The sequence below is a fragment of the Lolium rigidum genome, chromosome 5 (assembly GCF_022539505.1).
Source record: "Lolium rigidum isolate FL_2022 chromosome 5, APGP_CSIRO_Lrig_0.1, whole genome shotgun sequence".
Lineage (NCBI taxonomy): Eukaryota > Viridiplantae > Streptophyta > Magnoliopsida > Poales > Poaceae > Lolium > Lolium rigidum.
Window position 1 is genome coordinate 168,557,663 of NC_061512.1, and position 17,589 is coordinate 168,575,251.

Below are 17,589 nucleotides of genomic sequence, written 5' to 3' on the forward strand. Positions count from 1 at the left end.
CGACTTCTGCTCATCCATGAAGAAAGGCATCGTTTTTTCCTTCAGGGATGCAGCATTGCGGAGGAAATCCCTTCAGGTTGTGATGGAAACTTCTAGTTCCATAAAATTCTCAAATATGTCTAGATCCTATAGGTTTGCACTGAAACAGAACATTATATCATCTTCAAAGCAATGAAAGTGTGAGACTGGCGCTGAGTATTAGGTGCATTGTGCCAACCAAGAGAAATCACAGTACATGAAGTAAAATAAGATCAACCATAGTACACAATACATCCTTCCCTATGCTCTGAAGTGAACTTCATTCCTTTATTTACAAGCTCGTTGTCAAATGATACATCAGAATACACTATCATCTCCACCTGTACATCACAAACTTCCCATTGCAAGCACCAGATCTCCATTGGCTGTCATCACTTTGGTGAGCCAAGAATAACTGTCAGACAGAAAGCAGTTTATTGCTTTTCTTGAGAACCCATTAAGTCCCATGATCAACACTAGGTATACAGGATATAACAAAGCAAGCACATACCGCAGCAAAAGGAAGTGTCCTATACACTAAATCTTGAGCTAGCTACACCTCTTCCTGCCATCCTATCAACACGGCGGCGGCCAAAGGGCAACCCAAAGAACGACCGAACCACGCCTCCAATCTCTGTCTTGCAGAGAGGGCATACTGCATTTATCTTCAGCCATTTATCGACACATTGTACGTGAAACAAGTGGTTGCAAGGAAGCTCGCGAAGCTCATCGTCATCTCCATACTTAGTAAGGCAGATGCAGCACACCTACACCAAATATCAGTAGAGTCTGACAGTTATAACTTGTGAAATGTGTTGAGAAAGAGAGTAAATGTGCCCCATATGAGTAAATAGTGGAAACCAATATGGTAGGGTATCTGGACAACTTGGACATAATTTAATAGGGGTGTGAACACACTAACAAATATTATTCTAGCCACATGGAGTACAGAATATAACTTGGAATAATCTAAGGGGGACATGCTGTTGAATAAGGAGATGCCAACACATGGAAAACGGGTTCGTGCGCAAGCAAGACAACTACAATGATATAAATATAGAGATATAGAATGCAAGGCTGTAGTAATATAGAGATATCAGATATGTACTCCTTGCAAGCCAAGAACGTCATTCAAAAGCACTTGAGATATCTGTGCTACACATTACAGATAAATACAATATTTTGATGTTTGTCCAGTGAAGTTGTGTACAAAAACATCATGAAGATCTGTGCCAATTATTGATAAATAATTGATATTCTAAAGTAACGTACACATAATAAATGTTGAATATCATAGACAAGGAAAGGATGTGAAATACTCACAGCATCTTCAGCCGAAACAATCCTTTCCTTTTTAGTTCCTGGGCCGAGGATGCCACCCTCACTAGGATTCTCTGAGCTTGAAGCATGATCAGGCACCCAGTTTTTGTTTCGTTTTGGTTTGAATTTGTAGGTTGGCAATGCATCGATTAGCTCTTGAGTAGCTCCTCTACTTTGACCCAAGTCCTCTTGGAGGCGCAAAACAGAAATTAAGCATGGAAAGCAGCAGCATATTGCTGCACACATGATGAACGGAACGGCATAACCAACACAACTAAGTGCAAGGAATGCTAAACAAAGCCTATAAAGGGAGAGCTAAGTCAGTTGGGAGTTTAACGAAACATGCAACAAAAGAGAGCAGTGCAATTACCTATACATATTTGGAGCGTCCTGAGCATCTGATGAAGTGCCACGCCCACCAAAAATCCACACATTGCCAACAACAAACCATACAGCAAAGAAACAGTCGACAGCTGTTTTCGAATGATAAGCCAGTATGCTAGGCCTGTAAAACATAATCACTTCAGGTAACAGCATTCGTTCAAATTTAACACACAACTAAGTATTAGAAAACCCCACATCTCCAAATTCTACAAGTTACTAACCAAATTCTATTAGAAGTCCCATTCTAGTTAAACAGAAGATGTTATGACCCACATCGCTGCATACTTCTGTCAAGCACAATACAGAAGGGGCCATCCTCACACCAGTATAGGGAGACATGTGAAGCAGGCATGGTACTATTAGACCATAACGTGGGAGTTGTGCTAATTTGTGGTAGAAATTTCTACTATGTTTTATATACTACCACAGGGTAAATGAGCAAATAAATAAGGAAACGAGGATACATAATAACTGAATTGTAGAATTTTTTTTCTTCTTCTTTCTTGGCGAGGCTTTTTTTTTGGGAATCTTTCTTGGCGAGGCTTGATGTGGTAGTTATATGCTAAATGATATGAACACATCATAATCTTCTGTACTGCTATATTCTTGAAGTTACGGAATGCAGTAATTCTTCTAATTGATTGCAATTGAACTCAGCTCAATCTTTTTTAGAAAAAATCTTTGAAGTGATTGTTTGTGGGCCATGGGCTGTGCCACACCAAAATTGACACAAGATATGTCAGTCAATGACATACGGTAATTATATTAGTACCAATTAAGTGAAGATGTCAACATGATTTTTTTTTCACACAGGCAACATTATTTTGCTCACACGAGGGAATAAGGCTACAACTATGTACTGTACACAATCAAAAGAAATAAAGTTGTCCATTCCAAATTCACAACTCATCGAAAGCCATCAAAGGTGTTTCTTTTGCCGAGTTCCTAGGAGTGACCAGCGTAAAATGGCAAACAGGAAAAAGAACACGCTTAAATGTTAAACCAGGGGATCACTGAGAGTTAAGCACAGACAGGGAGACATTGTGAAAAGAACAAATCCTGAAAATATTTTCACAGAACATTTCTGTCCTGATAAACTGATTTAAAGAAACTATTGTCGGAAGCAATAGACAATGCTGCACTGTAAATAAAACTGCAGATATAGTATCTTAACTCTACAAACCGAGAATTCCATTTGCTACTTCCAAAGGTTCTGCATAAGCTGTTATCAGTTTTGAACTCTTGTCAACGATTTGTTTCCATACTATAGAATTTTCGATATCCACCGAAGAAGTTTACATACACAAATGTAAGAACATTCAAAACTAAACTAACGGTACTCTAGAGTTTTTAATTGCATTCAAGTTAACAATTCATTTATCTATTTTATCTTTCAGATTTAGGGATAACACAAGATATAAAATGGATAGGGGTAAGACTGCATATAAGGACTCCACAACATGTAGAAGCTTAGGAAACTCAAGATAAAAATAAACATGGAGTTAAAAATACCTTGGACAGGAAATCGTGATACACCCAAGATGCAAGACAGTACCACTGGTACGCTGATTGCGTCCTTCTGATGACTGAGAGGAAGTCAAAGTAGGATAAGTTGTAGGTGGCTGTTCAGGTTCATCCTCCGAAAGTCTGTTTCGATGGACATAGCGCCAATAAATAAGTGGGAGACTTGCAGCGCAGCCAACTGTATAACCAATTATCCATGCAACTAAAGGGGCATGTGGAAGTTCATCTCTTGAAAGTAGGAGGATGACAATAGCAGCTGTAATCTGTGCTACATACATGACAAGTTCAAACGAGATCCATAGACCGGAATTCCAAAGACTTCTTCCACGACCGTAGAAACTATCTCTTCTAGGAAACGATAAATTTCTGGAGTCATAAGCAGTCGGTGACGTCGATGCAGAAGACTGTGGCGATGGGGTTCGCGTGCTTGTTGAAGCCCTATCTTCCTGATGTTGCTCATCCGTATCACTGTGCATATCCTGATGACTGGTTGATGTGGATGCAGTTTCCCCATGTGCTACATTTACAACATGCTCATGTGGCTCATCGCAATTAGCACGCTCCATCGGTAACTTTGATCTACTGATTTCAGGGCTAGTTCTAATCACGAAAGAGCAACTGCATACTCATCATGGCTAGCCATATCTCGTTCCCCATCTTTTTAAGCTAGGAGCTACAGATGGCCGGTGTTTCCGAAAAGATACAGCGAGCAGAACGTCGATTCTCAGTATAATCCAGTGAACATCAGTTTGTCGATTCGGGTAGCTTCATTTGCTTCAAGAAAGATCCCAGCAAAAGTATGCTAAGCTACAAAATTAAAAACAATGAACCTCTCATACATCCTTTTTGAATACACATACGAGGCACACAATGAGCCTGGATATAGCATTTCTTAAACAATACCATTATTTTTATTCCACTAGACAGGAATATAATCCAGTTTAATATAACGAGGGCATCCGCTACAACCCATAAACATTTCCCTAAAAGGCATAGTGCCCAGTGGATTTCAGTCTTCATCTTAAGCTAGAGTTTTTGTTACGCCAGGCCATTTTTTACAGCTTGTTGAGCATGATAGTGAAAACTATTACAGCAAGTGTTCGTTTTTTTTTCCTGCACAATTAATCGGCATCACTAAATTGATTGTTGGGGACGGCGCAGAACTGCAAGGCCCCGACAATTTAATCTATCTAATAAACTAATATGAATAGTCTTATCAGGGTCTCAGGGGCGGATCCAGATGGTGCGCCGGGTGTTCACCGGCACACCAAGGGGAATCGTGAAGGTCAGTGTGATTCAAGCTAATCGCGGGATGAACACTTGCTGTAAACGATGCTGCTAAAGTATTTGATGAATTAAAATCGCCTTCCCTTAAAGAATGAACCAGTCGCTGGACGAAAACAACCTCATACCTCAAAAGTCCAATGGCCTGGACGAGATGGAGCCCGATGTCCCGGTGAAGAAGAACGGGAGCGGCGATGGCGGCGACGCGCTGAGATGCGGGGGCGGGATTTCAGGCGTCGGCGCTCGGCGGTGGCGCTACGGTACGGCACGGCGGCAGCTGCAGGGCACCGGCGGAAGAGAAGACTATGGGAGAGAATTCCGCCACGCGGAAGAAAGAGAGGGGCAGAGCGGGGGTCCCTTTCGCGACAGCGACCCCAGCTCGCTTCCTCATCCTCGGTGAATGGTGGATGTCCCGGGCGCTCCTCCGTGCTCCTGGTCCATGCGCCGGAGACAGGAGGGTTGGTACATGGCATTTGTGAGAAGCTGCAGAGGAGTTGGTCCGCATGGGCTTAGTCTATGCGAGTGGGAGAAAGCCAGGAACGTGTCGGTCCGTGCTCTGCTTTTTGTGTTGCAGGTAGTTGTCATTAGTTAAGGACCTGGTCTTGTTACTTGACTACCATAGGCGCAATACAATTCACACTCTAGCAAGTGTGAATAAAAAAATTAGAACATCTTCAGTCGCGTTCCTCAAAGAGTTCTTTAAAGGGATTTGCAAATCGATGGTTCCAAGTGATATCGCAGTTTTTGTTTAGATATAGATTTATCACATTAAAAATAGTGTCCTAATCCTGCATTGAGACGTCACAAAAAAAACACCACTAATCCATATATTTTGAACTTGCAAAATCGATGACACTCGGACCCAAAGGAGGCCAACCTATAGAGATATTCCAAACATGGTGCATATCTATATATGGATTTATCTCTCGTTGAAGAGGACCCTATATAGGGATGAGCGATTTCTCGCACTTCAAATGAGCATACAAAAAACATTTGCAAACACCATTATAAATACTCCTTCCATCTCAAAAGTGATGCCATAGATTTATTTTATCACTTTTTGGACGGGGGTACTTAAATGTTATCTACACAAATGTAGGAGAATCCATGTCATTAAGTCCATTGGCAATTGTCAACTACTATAATCAATATACAAGTTTTAGGGTGATTGGCATTTTTAATAACCATTTATCTGACCCGATCTAACGGTGATAATTAGACGGAATCAAAATTGCGGGACCGGAACCAAATTCGGTGGGATCGGAACCTCAAATATATTTTGCGAATATTATAAATGACAAACGTCATTTAAATGGCCAAATCATCTGATGATACTACACAAATCTTAAAGCAACAAAAAATTGATCATATATGCAAGGCCGGGCAAGCAGGAGTGCGGCCGCACCGCACAGGGCCCCAAAATCTTCTGTAAGCTTTAGGGGGTTCACAGTAGGCTGCACTGCCGCTGGGATTGGTGGGAACTATCACAGAGGCGAGTACGGGCGGCCGCCCCGACTGTCCCGGCGCGGAGTAGGGTACCCCGCTCAGCCCTTTGCCCCTTTGGTTTCTGTCGATGGGAACGAGAAGCGCCATTGACGAGACCTTCTGGAACAGCTACGTCTGGGAGGAAGAAGAAAGGAAAAATATGGGCTTGGACTAATGGGCTTTTATTGTGGAAGGCCCATTTACTATTTTTCAGCACAACATTCACATCACGCCTCTGAATGTTCTGAAAAAAAGCATGCGCATGTAGCTAGTACCATGTCCACGCTGGATCAAGTGATTTGATTGGGCGGCTAAAAAAAAGTGGTTTGATTGGGGAAAATCCCCATATTGCAGCCTCACAAGTTTAGATCAACTCTATACACTCGATATCTCAAAAAGAAAACTCCATACCCCCGGACCAATAGACGCCTTTGCGGCCGTTCACAAAGTATGATCTAGCAGTATTTAGACAATAACAGATGATAACAGGCAAAAATTTCCACTCAGCCAAAACAAGATGCTACAAGAAGCTCCAGCAGAAACAACAGAAGGTTCATGATTATCAATTAATGGACGTGTGGAAATCTGGTTATTACAGATCATTGCAGGTGTTTCAGGTAGAAAGCAAGCCATCCATGTTGAAAGATATCCTAGCAGTCAGCACCAATCTCCTGTATCTGAATCTTCTGTCTCTTACACCCAAACTTCTCCTGGAGACATACATAGTCTACGCGCAGACCAAAGATATCCAGTGTTGTGAGCCTGCTCTGGAGTCTGGACTCTCTGAAATTTTTAAAATGAACAAGTTGGTAATTATGTTCAAGCAAACACAAAAAAAATTAGAAGTGATGAACTAGCAAAAGTTCTTGAAATTTCAATTTACGCAAGATGCTTCTACTGTCAAGAACAAATTTAGAAGTGATGAACTAGCATTCAGGCAAAAAGTGATAAAAACTGAAGCAAAGGGATCAGACAAGAATAATACCTCGACGATCAAACTTCAAATGCACCCATCATAGAGCTTCTTCTTGCAGCTTGTTGTCCTACACAACTGAAACAATAATTCAGCAAATGTTTGAGCATCACCGTTCAGCAAATGTTTCCTGCCTGTACTGTTGCCATCATGGAACCCTTTCTGTTTTAATACTGCTATGGTAACCTCTCAGATTCTATTTTGTTTAATCATCTCTATTAAAATGCACAATCTCAAAGCTGACCACATAGCGCTAATTGCAGGCGCAAGTTCAGAAGCTGTATACAAACCTCAGGAGCTAAAGTCGCTTCATGCATTTGGTTTAAATACAAGAGCCGTGGCCATGGCCAGTGCTTAATTTTGTGTACATTTTCTACCGATAGAAGGAGCATACGGCCAACGCTTAGCTTTCTGTACAATTTCAAGCAATAAGCTGAGAACTTCTTCATCTGACTTTTTATTGTGTGATACTGTGTATTGTACAAACATGTAAAAGGTAGTTTTCTCCTTCCTGTTTTTATCTGCTCTCTATTGTTGTTCGCAGTACGTGCAACAGTACGCTGACGCTAGAGTTCAGCTCGCTGAATCTGCACCTCGCCACTGCCACCTCTCTAGCCCAAAGCTAGCCACAGGGCCTAAAGCTGCCTAATAAATTTAGCTTAGATATTCTAAATTAAGAAGACTATGATAGAGAGAATACCGATAGAGCAAATTACTCATGTGTTCCAACATGCAGTGGGCTGCCGGATTTAGAAGTACTGCGTCTTCTTTCTTCAGTATTCAGTCCACACTACTAGGGAGTAGTTTCAGCAAAATAAACGAACTGACAATGTGCTTCAAAATATGACAGTCCCAGCGTCCAGCGAGTAAGTTTCCTGAAATGCTTTGTGAGCAGGAGGGGGTCCATCCATGAATCGGAGCTTACCGACGATCGAAGGAGACGACGTGGGCGAGGAGTCAGAGACGCGTCCGCGTCAGGTAGGGGGTAAGGCTGGATTCTCCCGGCGATCCCAGCAACACTCCGGCCGATCCCTTCGACAGGGGGGACATGCCCGTGAGTCTCCCGGCGATCCCCATGACGGAGGGGAGGGGGGCTGCAATGGAGAAGGTGGCGGCGACGCTGCGACGGAGGGATGGGGCGCCGGAGGCTGGCGGCTGCGATGGAGGGAGGGGAGGCGGCGGCGTCTGGCGGCCGCGGCGGCTAGCGGCTGCGACGGAGGGAGGGCGGCGGCGGCTGGCGGCTGCGATGGAGGAGAGGGGTCGTCCGCGGCTTCTGGCGGCTCAGATGGAGGAGAGGGGGCGGCCGCGGCGGCCACGGCGGCTGGAGGATGCGACGGAGGGAGGGGGCGGCGGCGCTCGGCGGCTGCGATGGAGGACAGGAGACGGTCGCAACGGCTGGTGGCTGTAATTGAGGAGAGGCGGTCGCTCCTGGGAAGAAGGCCAGGACGTCTCTGCGATGTGATGAGATTTATTTTTTGTTTTTCTGATTATGATTTAATGAGTTACCTTTAAAACGTCCGTTTAGAATTGTTGAACTATTATAGAAGTTACACATCGATTTAATCAACGGCTACGAAAAAATATATTAGACGGAACCCAAATCCAATTAGACGGAACCAAAGTTCCGTGCCAATCACCGTAAAAGAGCTCCAATCAATAATACCCCGTTCTGATAAATAAGACGCACTCGTATTTTAAGATGAACTCTGAATGAAAAAATTGAGCAACAAAATCTTAGTTATCTAGTATGTAATTAATATCATTGGTTCGTATTTAAAAACATTTTAGAATGATGCTAATTATATGCCGACAATCTTTATACATTTGAAGATAGTGTAACTTGTAAGAAACAACTTACTATGAAAAAAGGGTAATCATGATAAAAGGTTCATTTATACTCTAGATGTGTCGATTATTATGGTTACCTAGTCATATGCCAGACACCTCTATTAAGATATATTTTGCATTGTAGGCTTTGGAGATGTTAACCATAATTATGTATAAATTGTCTAGTTTATACAATAATTAGAGAATGGAACTTTGATATAAAATACAAGCTAACTTTAGAACACTCCAAGTTTATCTGAATACATTACAGTTGTACAATTTGCAACATAAATATGGGATTACCTACACTACATAAATGATAGAGATACATACTCGTTAATACTCTATTTTTCTAAAAGTATAAAAAATTAGTATACATCTATTATCTATTATATACTAAAAACAAAATAAAGATGTTTTTCGAGGCATTAGGTCGATCCACATCATCATAATTATATTAAGCATTAGATATATAATGTAAGGTCTTGATTTAATTAGCAAATTAGTGTAACGCGGCTCTAGCATGTCACGACTCCAACACGTCAACAGTACATCTTATATAGGAATATATCTAATATGGTTAGCTATGCAATTATTAATGGTAAGAACTTGAAGAGAGATCCAAGTAGTACATGTCTAATCACATTAATGGCAGCAGTTGTCTTTGCTGCAAGTATTGTTATAGCCTCTTTGAAAGCCCAACTAGGTATGGGCTCGCCCACGGTGAATATTTCTGTTAGACTAGAGATTTGGGGGTAAACATGTAGACTCAACAGTACAATCTGACAGTGTGCATTATGATAGTACTAAAGAATAAACATGTGTTTGTATTACGTATATTTAATCATTTTAATTGGACAATATTATATTATTAAGGTTTGTTATTGGCATTGTTTGTGTGTTGTTGAACTTGTATATATATTGCATGGAACTTGTTGTTAATGTAATGTTCTTAATCTGCAATGTATTCGTACAAAATTTATAGTGAATATGTAATGTATTTGCATTGAAAATGCACTAAGTCATGTTTGAAATGTTGTATGAGTTTTTTATTTATTTAAATTGCACTAAGTTGCGCTAGAAATGTTGTGAAGGAAGAAGAAAGTCAAACCGGGCTGTGTATTACTAAAAAAAACTTTGAAATCTAATATCTTGAGTTTCGGGCCCCCAATAGAAGGATGAACAAAGGGAAGTTCCAAACTCTTCAATCTAAAATGATCATACGGCTGACGGAGTGGGAGAGAACCCCAAAAGAACTGTTGCTCAAGGCCGTGGCACAAGCCATACTTGTCTGAGTAATAACCGTATTTAAACTGCTATTTGGCTTGTGTGAAGACCTCAGTAAGCTCATGAGAAATTGTTGGTGACAAGTGGAGAACGACAAACAAAAGACCAAATGGTTTCCTAGGATGGTATGACGAGACACATAGGATTGCTAGAATATCTCCATATCATGGGTACACCTTTTGGTATAACCCCAACACCACGCACAAAAGTTTCCTACTCGCGAAGATCCACACGATCTAGCGTTCAAGCACACGATGCCTCCAAGGTATCCACGCGTAGCGACTTTGCAATAACGCATCATCGTGTGATCCAACACAATAACAAAAGTGGGGAATCAACTCGAGGAAGATTAAGGCAACAAGCGTCGCCCACTAAATTAGAATGAAGAGATGAAGTAGAAATCGGCAGCGCGGTGCCACAAGAGACGAAGTGGTGGCACCTAGGAGGAGGCAAGGGAGGGAGGTTGAGGTTCCCTTGGTGTTGCCCTTGCCCCTCCTTCCTATAATGGCGTGAATAAGCAGCCCATGTTCATCCTAGGCACGTATGTTGCGGATATCCATCTTAGATCGTCATGCAGTGGTGGAGCTCAACACACAATTGGGCCCAAGCATGAAACAAAGGCAATGATCTTGCTTAGTGTTTTCCCATTGATCTCCTCGTAATCTCCATGATGTGCTTAAATGGTAGTAAACCTGCCCGGGGTGAATTTCACGATTTAATTCACGCATATTAATTCATTTTTTGCTAGTTCATTTTTCTCTATGAACTAATGTTGCATTTGTTTTTTCACTAAAATTACACGCACAAAGAGGGCAAAAGTCAGTTCCTGGTTGTAACATGTGTGCTACGGTCATCACGTGTAACATGTTCCAGCTTTGGGGGGAGTAATCTGTGTGACGTGTTACTTTGGTGTGTTTGTCCCAGTCAAAACACGATGTGTAAATCATACTCTTTGGCGGGTGACACCCTTCTCTTTGGCGGGTGACAGCCTTCTGAAAGCCACGGTGTATAAGGGCATCTCCAGCGGCGCGACACAAACGGACGCTGAGCGATCGTTTTCGTCCGCCGTGACCGAAAATGTGTCCGACACCACCTCCAGCGGGGCGACACAAAGTGACTGGGCCGTCCGCGGAGACGCAAACCTGGCCCAAATATGCGCCTCGGATGCGTCTCTGGCGGACACTCGGCGGACGCGGAAAGTGTCCGCTCGCGTCTGGCGGACGTTTCGTCGGGCCCGCCTGGCAGCAACCATGCGTCGATGCGTCTTCTCAAACGCGCCAGCGACTGGCGCCGCTGCGTCGCTTCGGCAGTCTGCGCCACGTTAATGGCGATGCCTCGGCTGCCGAGCGGCCGCCCACCTCTGCCAACCACGTTAATAGCGACACCACGCGTCCCGCGGCCACCGCATGCCGCCGGCCTATATAAAGGGGGCTCGCGTTCTTCTTCCTCATCCACTCCTCCAAAGAAACCCTAGCCGTCACAAAGCTCGACCGTAGCGCCGCCTAGGTGTTCCTGCGACGCAGCCAAGCCCGCGAGGAAGTCCATGGCCGGTCCTGGTGGCCGGCGAGGCGGTCGAGGCCACGGCCCTGGGCGCCCCCGTGGCCGGGGCAGGGGCCGCCGTGGTGGAGCAACTACGGCCCCACGCTCGCCGTCGCCTGCGCCCTCCTCGTCCTCGCAGGAGGAGCGCTGCTTCGAGTTCCTCCTCCGCATCGATGACGACCCACTCGCCATCAAGCGGCTACCGGACAAGTTCGCCGAGTTCGTCGACGGCGTCGAGCCGGCGCAGTTGCAGCTACGGGAGGCCAGCTACAACTTCTGCCGCTGGACCGTGGAGGTCCTGTTCGACGGGCAGGGCAAGATGTACCTGCACACGGGGTGGGACAAGTTCGCCCGTGACCTCGCGCTCGAGCCTGGCTGCCAGCTCACCTTCCTCTACGAGGGGGACGGCGAGATGATCGTCATGGTGTTCGACGACACAGCCAGCCGCAGGCACTACCACACCGACGAATCCGGCTCGGACACCGATAGTTAGAACGTCGAGTGTTCTTTCTTTGCAGCGAATCTGGCTACGGGCCAGACGAAGCCAGTAGTCGAGGTTTCTGGATGTTCTTCCTCGGTAGAACCAACAAGGGCACCGTCTCCTCCCGCTGGATTTTCTAGTTTGGGTGATTGGGTGTGCCCTCGAATGTTCTTCCTTGGCAGCGAACATACGGAAATCAACACAACTGGTTTCTTTTTTTATAATTTTATATTTGTGTCGACCATGGTTCAAACTATGTGTTAGTTTGTGTAAACCATGTTCCAAACTATGTGTTAGTTTGTGTAAAATCATGTTTCAAAATGTAATATTTGAAACTATGTTTAAATGGAGAAGAGGAAAAAAAAGAAAAAAATAAATGCGTCGTCCCGCTGAAGCAGCCCCCAGATGCAAACGGACACGCGGACAAAAACAGTCATTTTAGCGTCCGCAGCACGACGCAAACAGACGCTAGCGGACATTAAAATGCATCGCGCCCCGCTGAAGATGCCCCACTCAGATTTTTGAGGTGCTTGGTATCTCTACATCGCCAAGGCGGATGACAGCCTTTTGAAAGCCACGGTAAGGCTCAAAGATGCTAGTTAATGGAAATAAGAGCATCTCCACTGGCGCGTCTCAAATAGTCGCACGAATCGCCGGTATTGCTATATGGGAGAGCGCCAATAGTGCATCCTCTATTTGGGGACGCTGTTCCCACACCGGCGCCTCCCAAACGGCAGCTCCCAAATTTTTTTTCTCTTTACAATATTTTGAAACAACAAATTAATCACATTTTATTCATACTATATTCAATAATTCATACAATTACACAAATAATACTTAAATTATTCATGCAATCAAACAAATAGTACTTAAATTATTCATACAATCAATCAATCAAACAAATGGAAATTAAATTATTCATACAACCAAACAAATAGAAAAAAAATCATGCATTGTTAGCGGCTCCTCTCCTCGCCCACAAATGCGCAGCTAGATCCGGCTTAAGTTGTGCGTGTACATCTGCATCTCGAATTTCATGGTGCATATGAAGAAAAACGGCAAATTCTTGAGGTACATGCTCTACCTCAGCAAGTGGCCCTTGATAATCAAATGGTTGATCATCCTGCACAGGTTCGTCGCGCTCGCTCTTAATGATTATGTTGTGCATGATCACACATGCGTTCATCACCTCCCACATCTGAGACTCAGACCAAGTGAGAGCAGGGTACCTGACAATGGCGAAACGTTGCTGAAGCACCCCAAAAGCACGCCCAGCATCTGTAATGTTCCAGGTTTAGAGACGATCGAGGGGTAGATTTTAGAAAGGGATGTGCATTGCATCGTAAATTATGGGGAAATTTGGCTTTTAAACAAAAACTGCATCGAAGGGGGACAAGTTTCTCTCTCGACACCTTACAGGGTTAGGGTTTCGAGAGTGCGACAAACTTGCTCTTATTCAACTAAACTAGGGTTTTGGAGAAGAGAGAAGGGATGTTGCATCACAAACTTAAGTTGCATGATTGAATTCAAAATTAAGTTGCATGATTGAATTCAAACCTAAAGTTGAATTTGAATTTCAAATTCAAACATCAAATTGTTATCTCATAATTCAAACTTGAGATAATTCAATAAACAATTATAAGTAATCAAGAATATAAACAGTACAACAATTAGATGAAGCTCATTAAGGAAAATTGGAGCTTTATTGATATTCACACAAAATACAATGTCAATTACAATATCCAGAATTGAGATATAAATTTACAACACATTACAAGAATTGGAGAAATAAAAAATTAAAAGAAAAAGAAAAGAAAATTACAAAGTAGATGATCTATCCTAAATTCTATAAGATGTCATCTTGATCATCTTCTGGTTTCCCTGCACACAAACACAACAAATCCAAGGTTATGCCAAGTGGCAACTTGGCAGGTTAGAAATTAAATGAAAAGAGAGAGGATATGACCAAAGCTGCCGAGCTGATCAGCTCACAGCCAAGTCCCAAGCCAGATGCAAAGCATCAGGATACACACACACAGCCTGCTCACAAGGCTGTGTGCATGGAGCACACGACACACACACACGCTTAGTGAGTCACCCAAGTGTGCCGGGCTCAGTTGTCGACCAAGAGAGCAAAGCGAGAGATGGTATAAAACCTTTTCCACCGCCAAACCCTAGCTATTCATCGACACAACAGCAGGGTAAGTCACCAGATAGCAAGAACAACTCAAGAACACCAAGAACAGGTGAACAGCCAGAGCTGTCTCACCTATTCCCGAATCACCAGAAATTAACCAAGCATCAAGCTCACAAGGAGGAGCAGGGCAAGCACATCACAGAAGCAAATCCTCTACAACAACACTTTAATCTAGGAGCTGGAGTGAGGTATACATATCATCATGAACAAACCAGAGGGTTTTGTTCATAAATTGCACAGGCATGATCTGAAGCACACCAAAAGGGTAGGAAACCCTGTTTGTGTCATCATCCGTCGTCTAGCCATTTGGTGCAAGCAAACATATGGAAAGCCGGAGGAAAACCAACCCAGGGAACATTGGTTATACCAAACCAGTGGCATAATCAAAGAAATCCAACAAGGGAAGATCCTATCTAGCTAGCCAGAATCACCTAGCACCTATGACCATTACACCATCAGACAAATAAGCAATTGTACCTATTTTTGTTTGTCAACAGCCAAGATCACTGGAAATCCAATAAGGAATTGTCTAGTGATGCATTCATCAAGCCACAGCCAGCCAACAAGGGTGGGAGCTTCCTGAACAGCAAGAAATGTTGTTGAGGCCACCTCAACCACAAAAACAATGAAGCCACCAAGCCCAGCACATCACATCATCACCCAATAAGGTTCAGTATGAGCTAGATACTCTAGTCTCATCAATTCATCCATGAGATCATTACTGCTAAGCAGTTCACATCATTTATCCATCTAACAAAGTAAGGAAATACAGATAAATGAAACAGACAAGTAATCAAAGCACCAGCATCTTGCCAGGGATCCAAGGGATCACTGCAAGCATCAACAGATGCTTGGGCAAGTAAAATAATACACCAGCACAAGCCAGTAGGTCACACAGACACTAGGAAAAGCCTCAGTAAGATTGGAACAGTAGTCCAGTATCAATCAACTGATGATCAGTTGATCATCAGGGCTTGACAGAGCATGAAAATACATGCTAAAGCATGCCAGAATCAATTCTAGCACCAACACCTTAACAATATGAATTAATCAGCCACAGGACATGAACAAATATATCCCAGTTAATTAAATCAGTCATATACAGGAGCAAACCATCCAAGGATGGTGATATCTTGTAGCAAGCATGCTCAACAGGGCATTAATATGAATAACAACACAAGGGTTAGCCCATCAGAAACACTGGCACTTGCAAACTTGCAAGAATTGCATACTGCAATCAAGCCAGGGAAGCAAACATGAATACACTTGAATTATGGCAAGCCATGAGCATCACAGCTAGCTCATGAGCAAGTATAAAGGTAGCACAGAAGAAGAACTAGCATGAACATGAGCATAGGATTAGAAGCACAAGCATAAGCTAAAGAGAGGAGAGCATCAGTACAAGCACAAGACTAGAGCGAGGCCATGGCAAGCAGAGCGCAGCAGCAGCACACCCAAGGGCAGGCGCAGTAACTAGAACACAGCAGCATAGCACACCATGGCATATCCATGAAGAGAGACAGCCGTAGCTCAGCTAGGAGGAGGAGTAGAGAAAGAAGAAGGAGAGGAACACTCACAGGTGAAGTGGGCCGGCGAACACGGCCGTGGCGGCCACAGCGGCACACGCCGGGCGAACGGCGGCGCCGGCCAGAGCCAGGGCCGCGGCGAGCCGCAGCTCCAGCACCACCTCGGCGAGGCTCGCGGTGGCGTCATGGCGCCAGAGGCGCCAGGAAGAAGAACCACAGCATCTCCAGCGCACGGCGGCGGCGAACGCCGAGAGCCTGGCGCACTGGAGGGTCGAGGGCGAGCAAACGTGGACGCGAGCGCCAGATTGACGCGGACCACCGTGTCCACCGTCGAGAGGCGGTTTAGATCCACCTGATCTCGCCGGCGGCGACGGCCGGAGTAGGCCGGAGTAATTCGGCGAAGGGGGCGGCGACGCGAGGATCGCCAGAGCTCGAAGGGGCTAGGGTTCGCGAGCGCGTGGGGGAGAAGGGGTCGGTGCGACCGACCGAGCCCAAGTGTGGCTCGGGTTAGGGTTAACCGCTGGGCCACCCTGACGAGTGGGCCCAGGGGCAATTTTGGAATTTCACAATTCCAATTAAACCAGAAACTTTGAAAATTCATAGAAAATTATTAATAGCTCTAAAGAAATAATTAAAAATATGAAAACCACTCAGCATAAAATCCTCTATCATAATAAAATATGAAATAGAACTTTTAAAGACAAACATGATTAAGTTCCAATTTGATGATTAAAATAATCATTTAAAGCACAAATATTATTTCAATAATGAAAATAAAACCATAAGTTCTTTTAAACTTTAAAAACACCTTGACAACATTTCAAGGTTGTATTTTGCCTTAAATAGAGTATCCAAAATTATTCTTAGTATTAACCTCTCACATGAAATAATAACGACATCGTAAGGGGGGAACAAACCCTAAAATTGGAATCATGCATCAATGCTTCTTTAACCATTGCCCTTATCGGACAATGATGCTATTTTTCAGCAGAACGAGAGGACAAGGGTCAGTCCACACCATCCAACTGCAACACTTTGCAGTATTCAGGCAAGTTCATCGCTTGCTCATGTCATTTGAGTATTTTTACCAAATTACTTGCAAAGTACTATGATTATCACTATTGCATAAAAACCAAAACCACTATTTTCATAACTATGAATATGACTATGTGGTTGGCAATGGAACCATGGATTGTGTTGATATGGTGGAGGTTCCATTGCAAGGGTTATATCCATCTAGGATTAAACAACAAATGTCGTCCAGATGATTCTTGTGCCGTAATAACCGTGTTAACCATAAGATCCGGAGTGGGACGGAGTAGTCAAAAGTGTTTCCACCTCTCGTTCATCAACGGATGCTCATTATCGGGTGCACATGATCTTGCGAGACATGATGCAGGGGTGGGAACCCGTAGAAGTCCCAACGGTAATGAGGTCTATGATGGGTTGCAACTGCCGGCGTAGGAATGTATGGTAGAGCCCTGCATTGACGTCGTGGTCGGGGTCCATGATGACCCACAAGTATAGGGGATCGCAACAGTCTTCGAGGGAAGTATTACCCAATTTATTGATTCGACACAAGGGGAGACAAAGAATACTTGGAAGCCTTAACAACGGAGTTGTCAATTCGATTGCACTGGAAACGGACTTGCTCGCAAGAGTTTATCGATAGTAACAGTTTTATAGCGATAGCGATAGTGAAATAACAGCAGCAGAAGTAACAAAGACAGCAGTAGTGATTTTA

At 43.8% G+C, this 17,589-nt stretch overlaps 1 protein-coding gene and 1 long non-coding RNA gene across 5 annotated transcripts; both read right to left on the reverse strand.

The window, feature by feature from the left end:
• Positions 1 to 226: 226 nt before the first annotated feature.
• LOC124652511 (E3 ubiquitin-protein ligase At1g63170-like) lies at positions 227 to 4,749 on the reverse strand. 2 transcript variants are annotated; one of them, XM_047191522.1, is made up of 5 exons: positions 4,659 to 4,749; positions 3,235 to 4,053; positions 1,709 to 1,843; positions 1,342 to 1,639; positions 227 to 785 (listed from the first exon to the last, which is right to left on the reverse strand). In XM_047191522.1, exons 2-5 carry the CDS (start codon positions 3,810 to 3,812, stop codon positions 549 to 551), a joined length of 1,248 nt encoding a protein of 415 aa, XP_047047478.1. In that variant the 5' UTR covers positions 3,813 to 4,053; positions 4,659 to 4,749; the 3' UTR covers positions 227 to 548. The 2 variants fall into 2 exon arrangements, with proteins under 2 accessions (XP_047047478.1, XP_047047480.1); XM_047191524.1 differs by lacking the exon at positions 4,659 to 4,749 and having other exon boundaries at positions 227 to 433; positions 530 to 785; positions 3,235 to 4,602.
• Positions 4,750 to 6,498: 1,749 nt separating this feature from the next.
• On the reverse strand, positions 6,499 to 8,128 carry LOC124654643. 3 transcript variants are annotated; one of them, XR_006988402.1, is made up of 3 exons: positions 7,914 to 8,128; positions 7,001 to 7,058; positions 6,499 to 6,798 (listed from the first exon to the last, which is right to left on the reverse strand). It is a non-coding gene; the product is annotated as an uncharacterized LOC124654643 (long non-coding RNA). The 3 variants fall into 3 exon arrangements; XR_006988403.1 differs by having other exon boundaries at positions 7,001 to 7,066; positions 7,914 to 7,974; XR_006988401.1 differs by lacking the exon at positions 7,914 to 8,128 and having other exon boundaries at positions 7,001 to 7,682.
• Between the last annotated feature and the right edge of the window lie 9,461 nt (positions 8,129 to 17,589).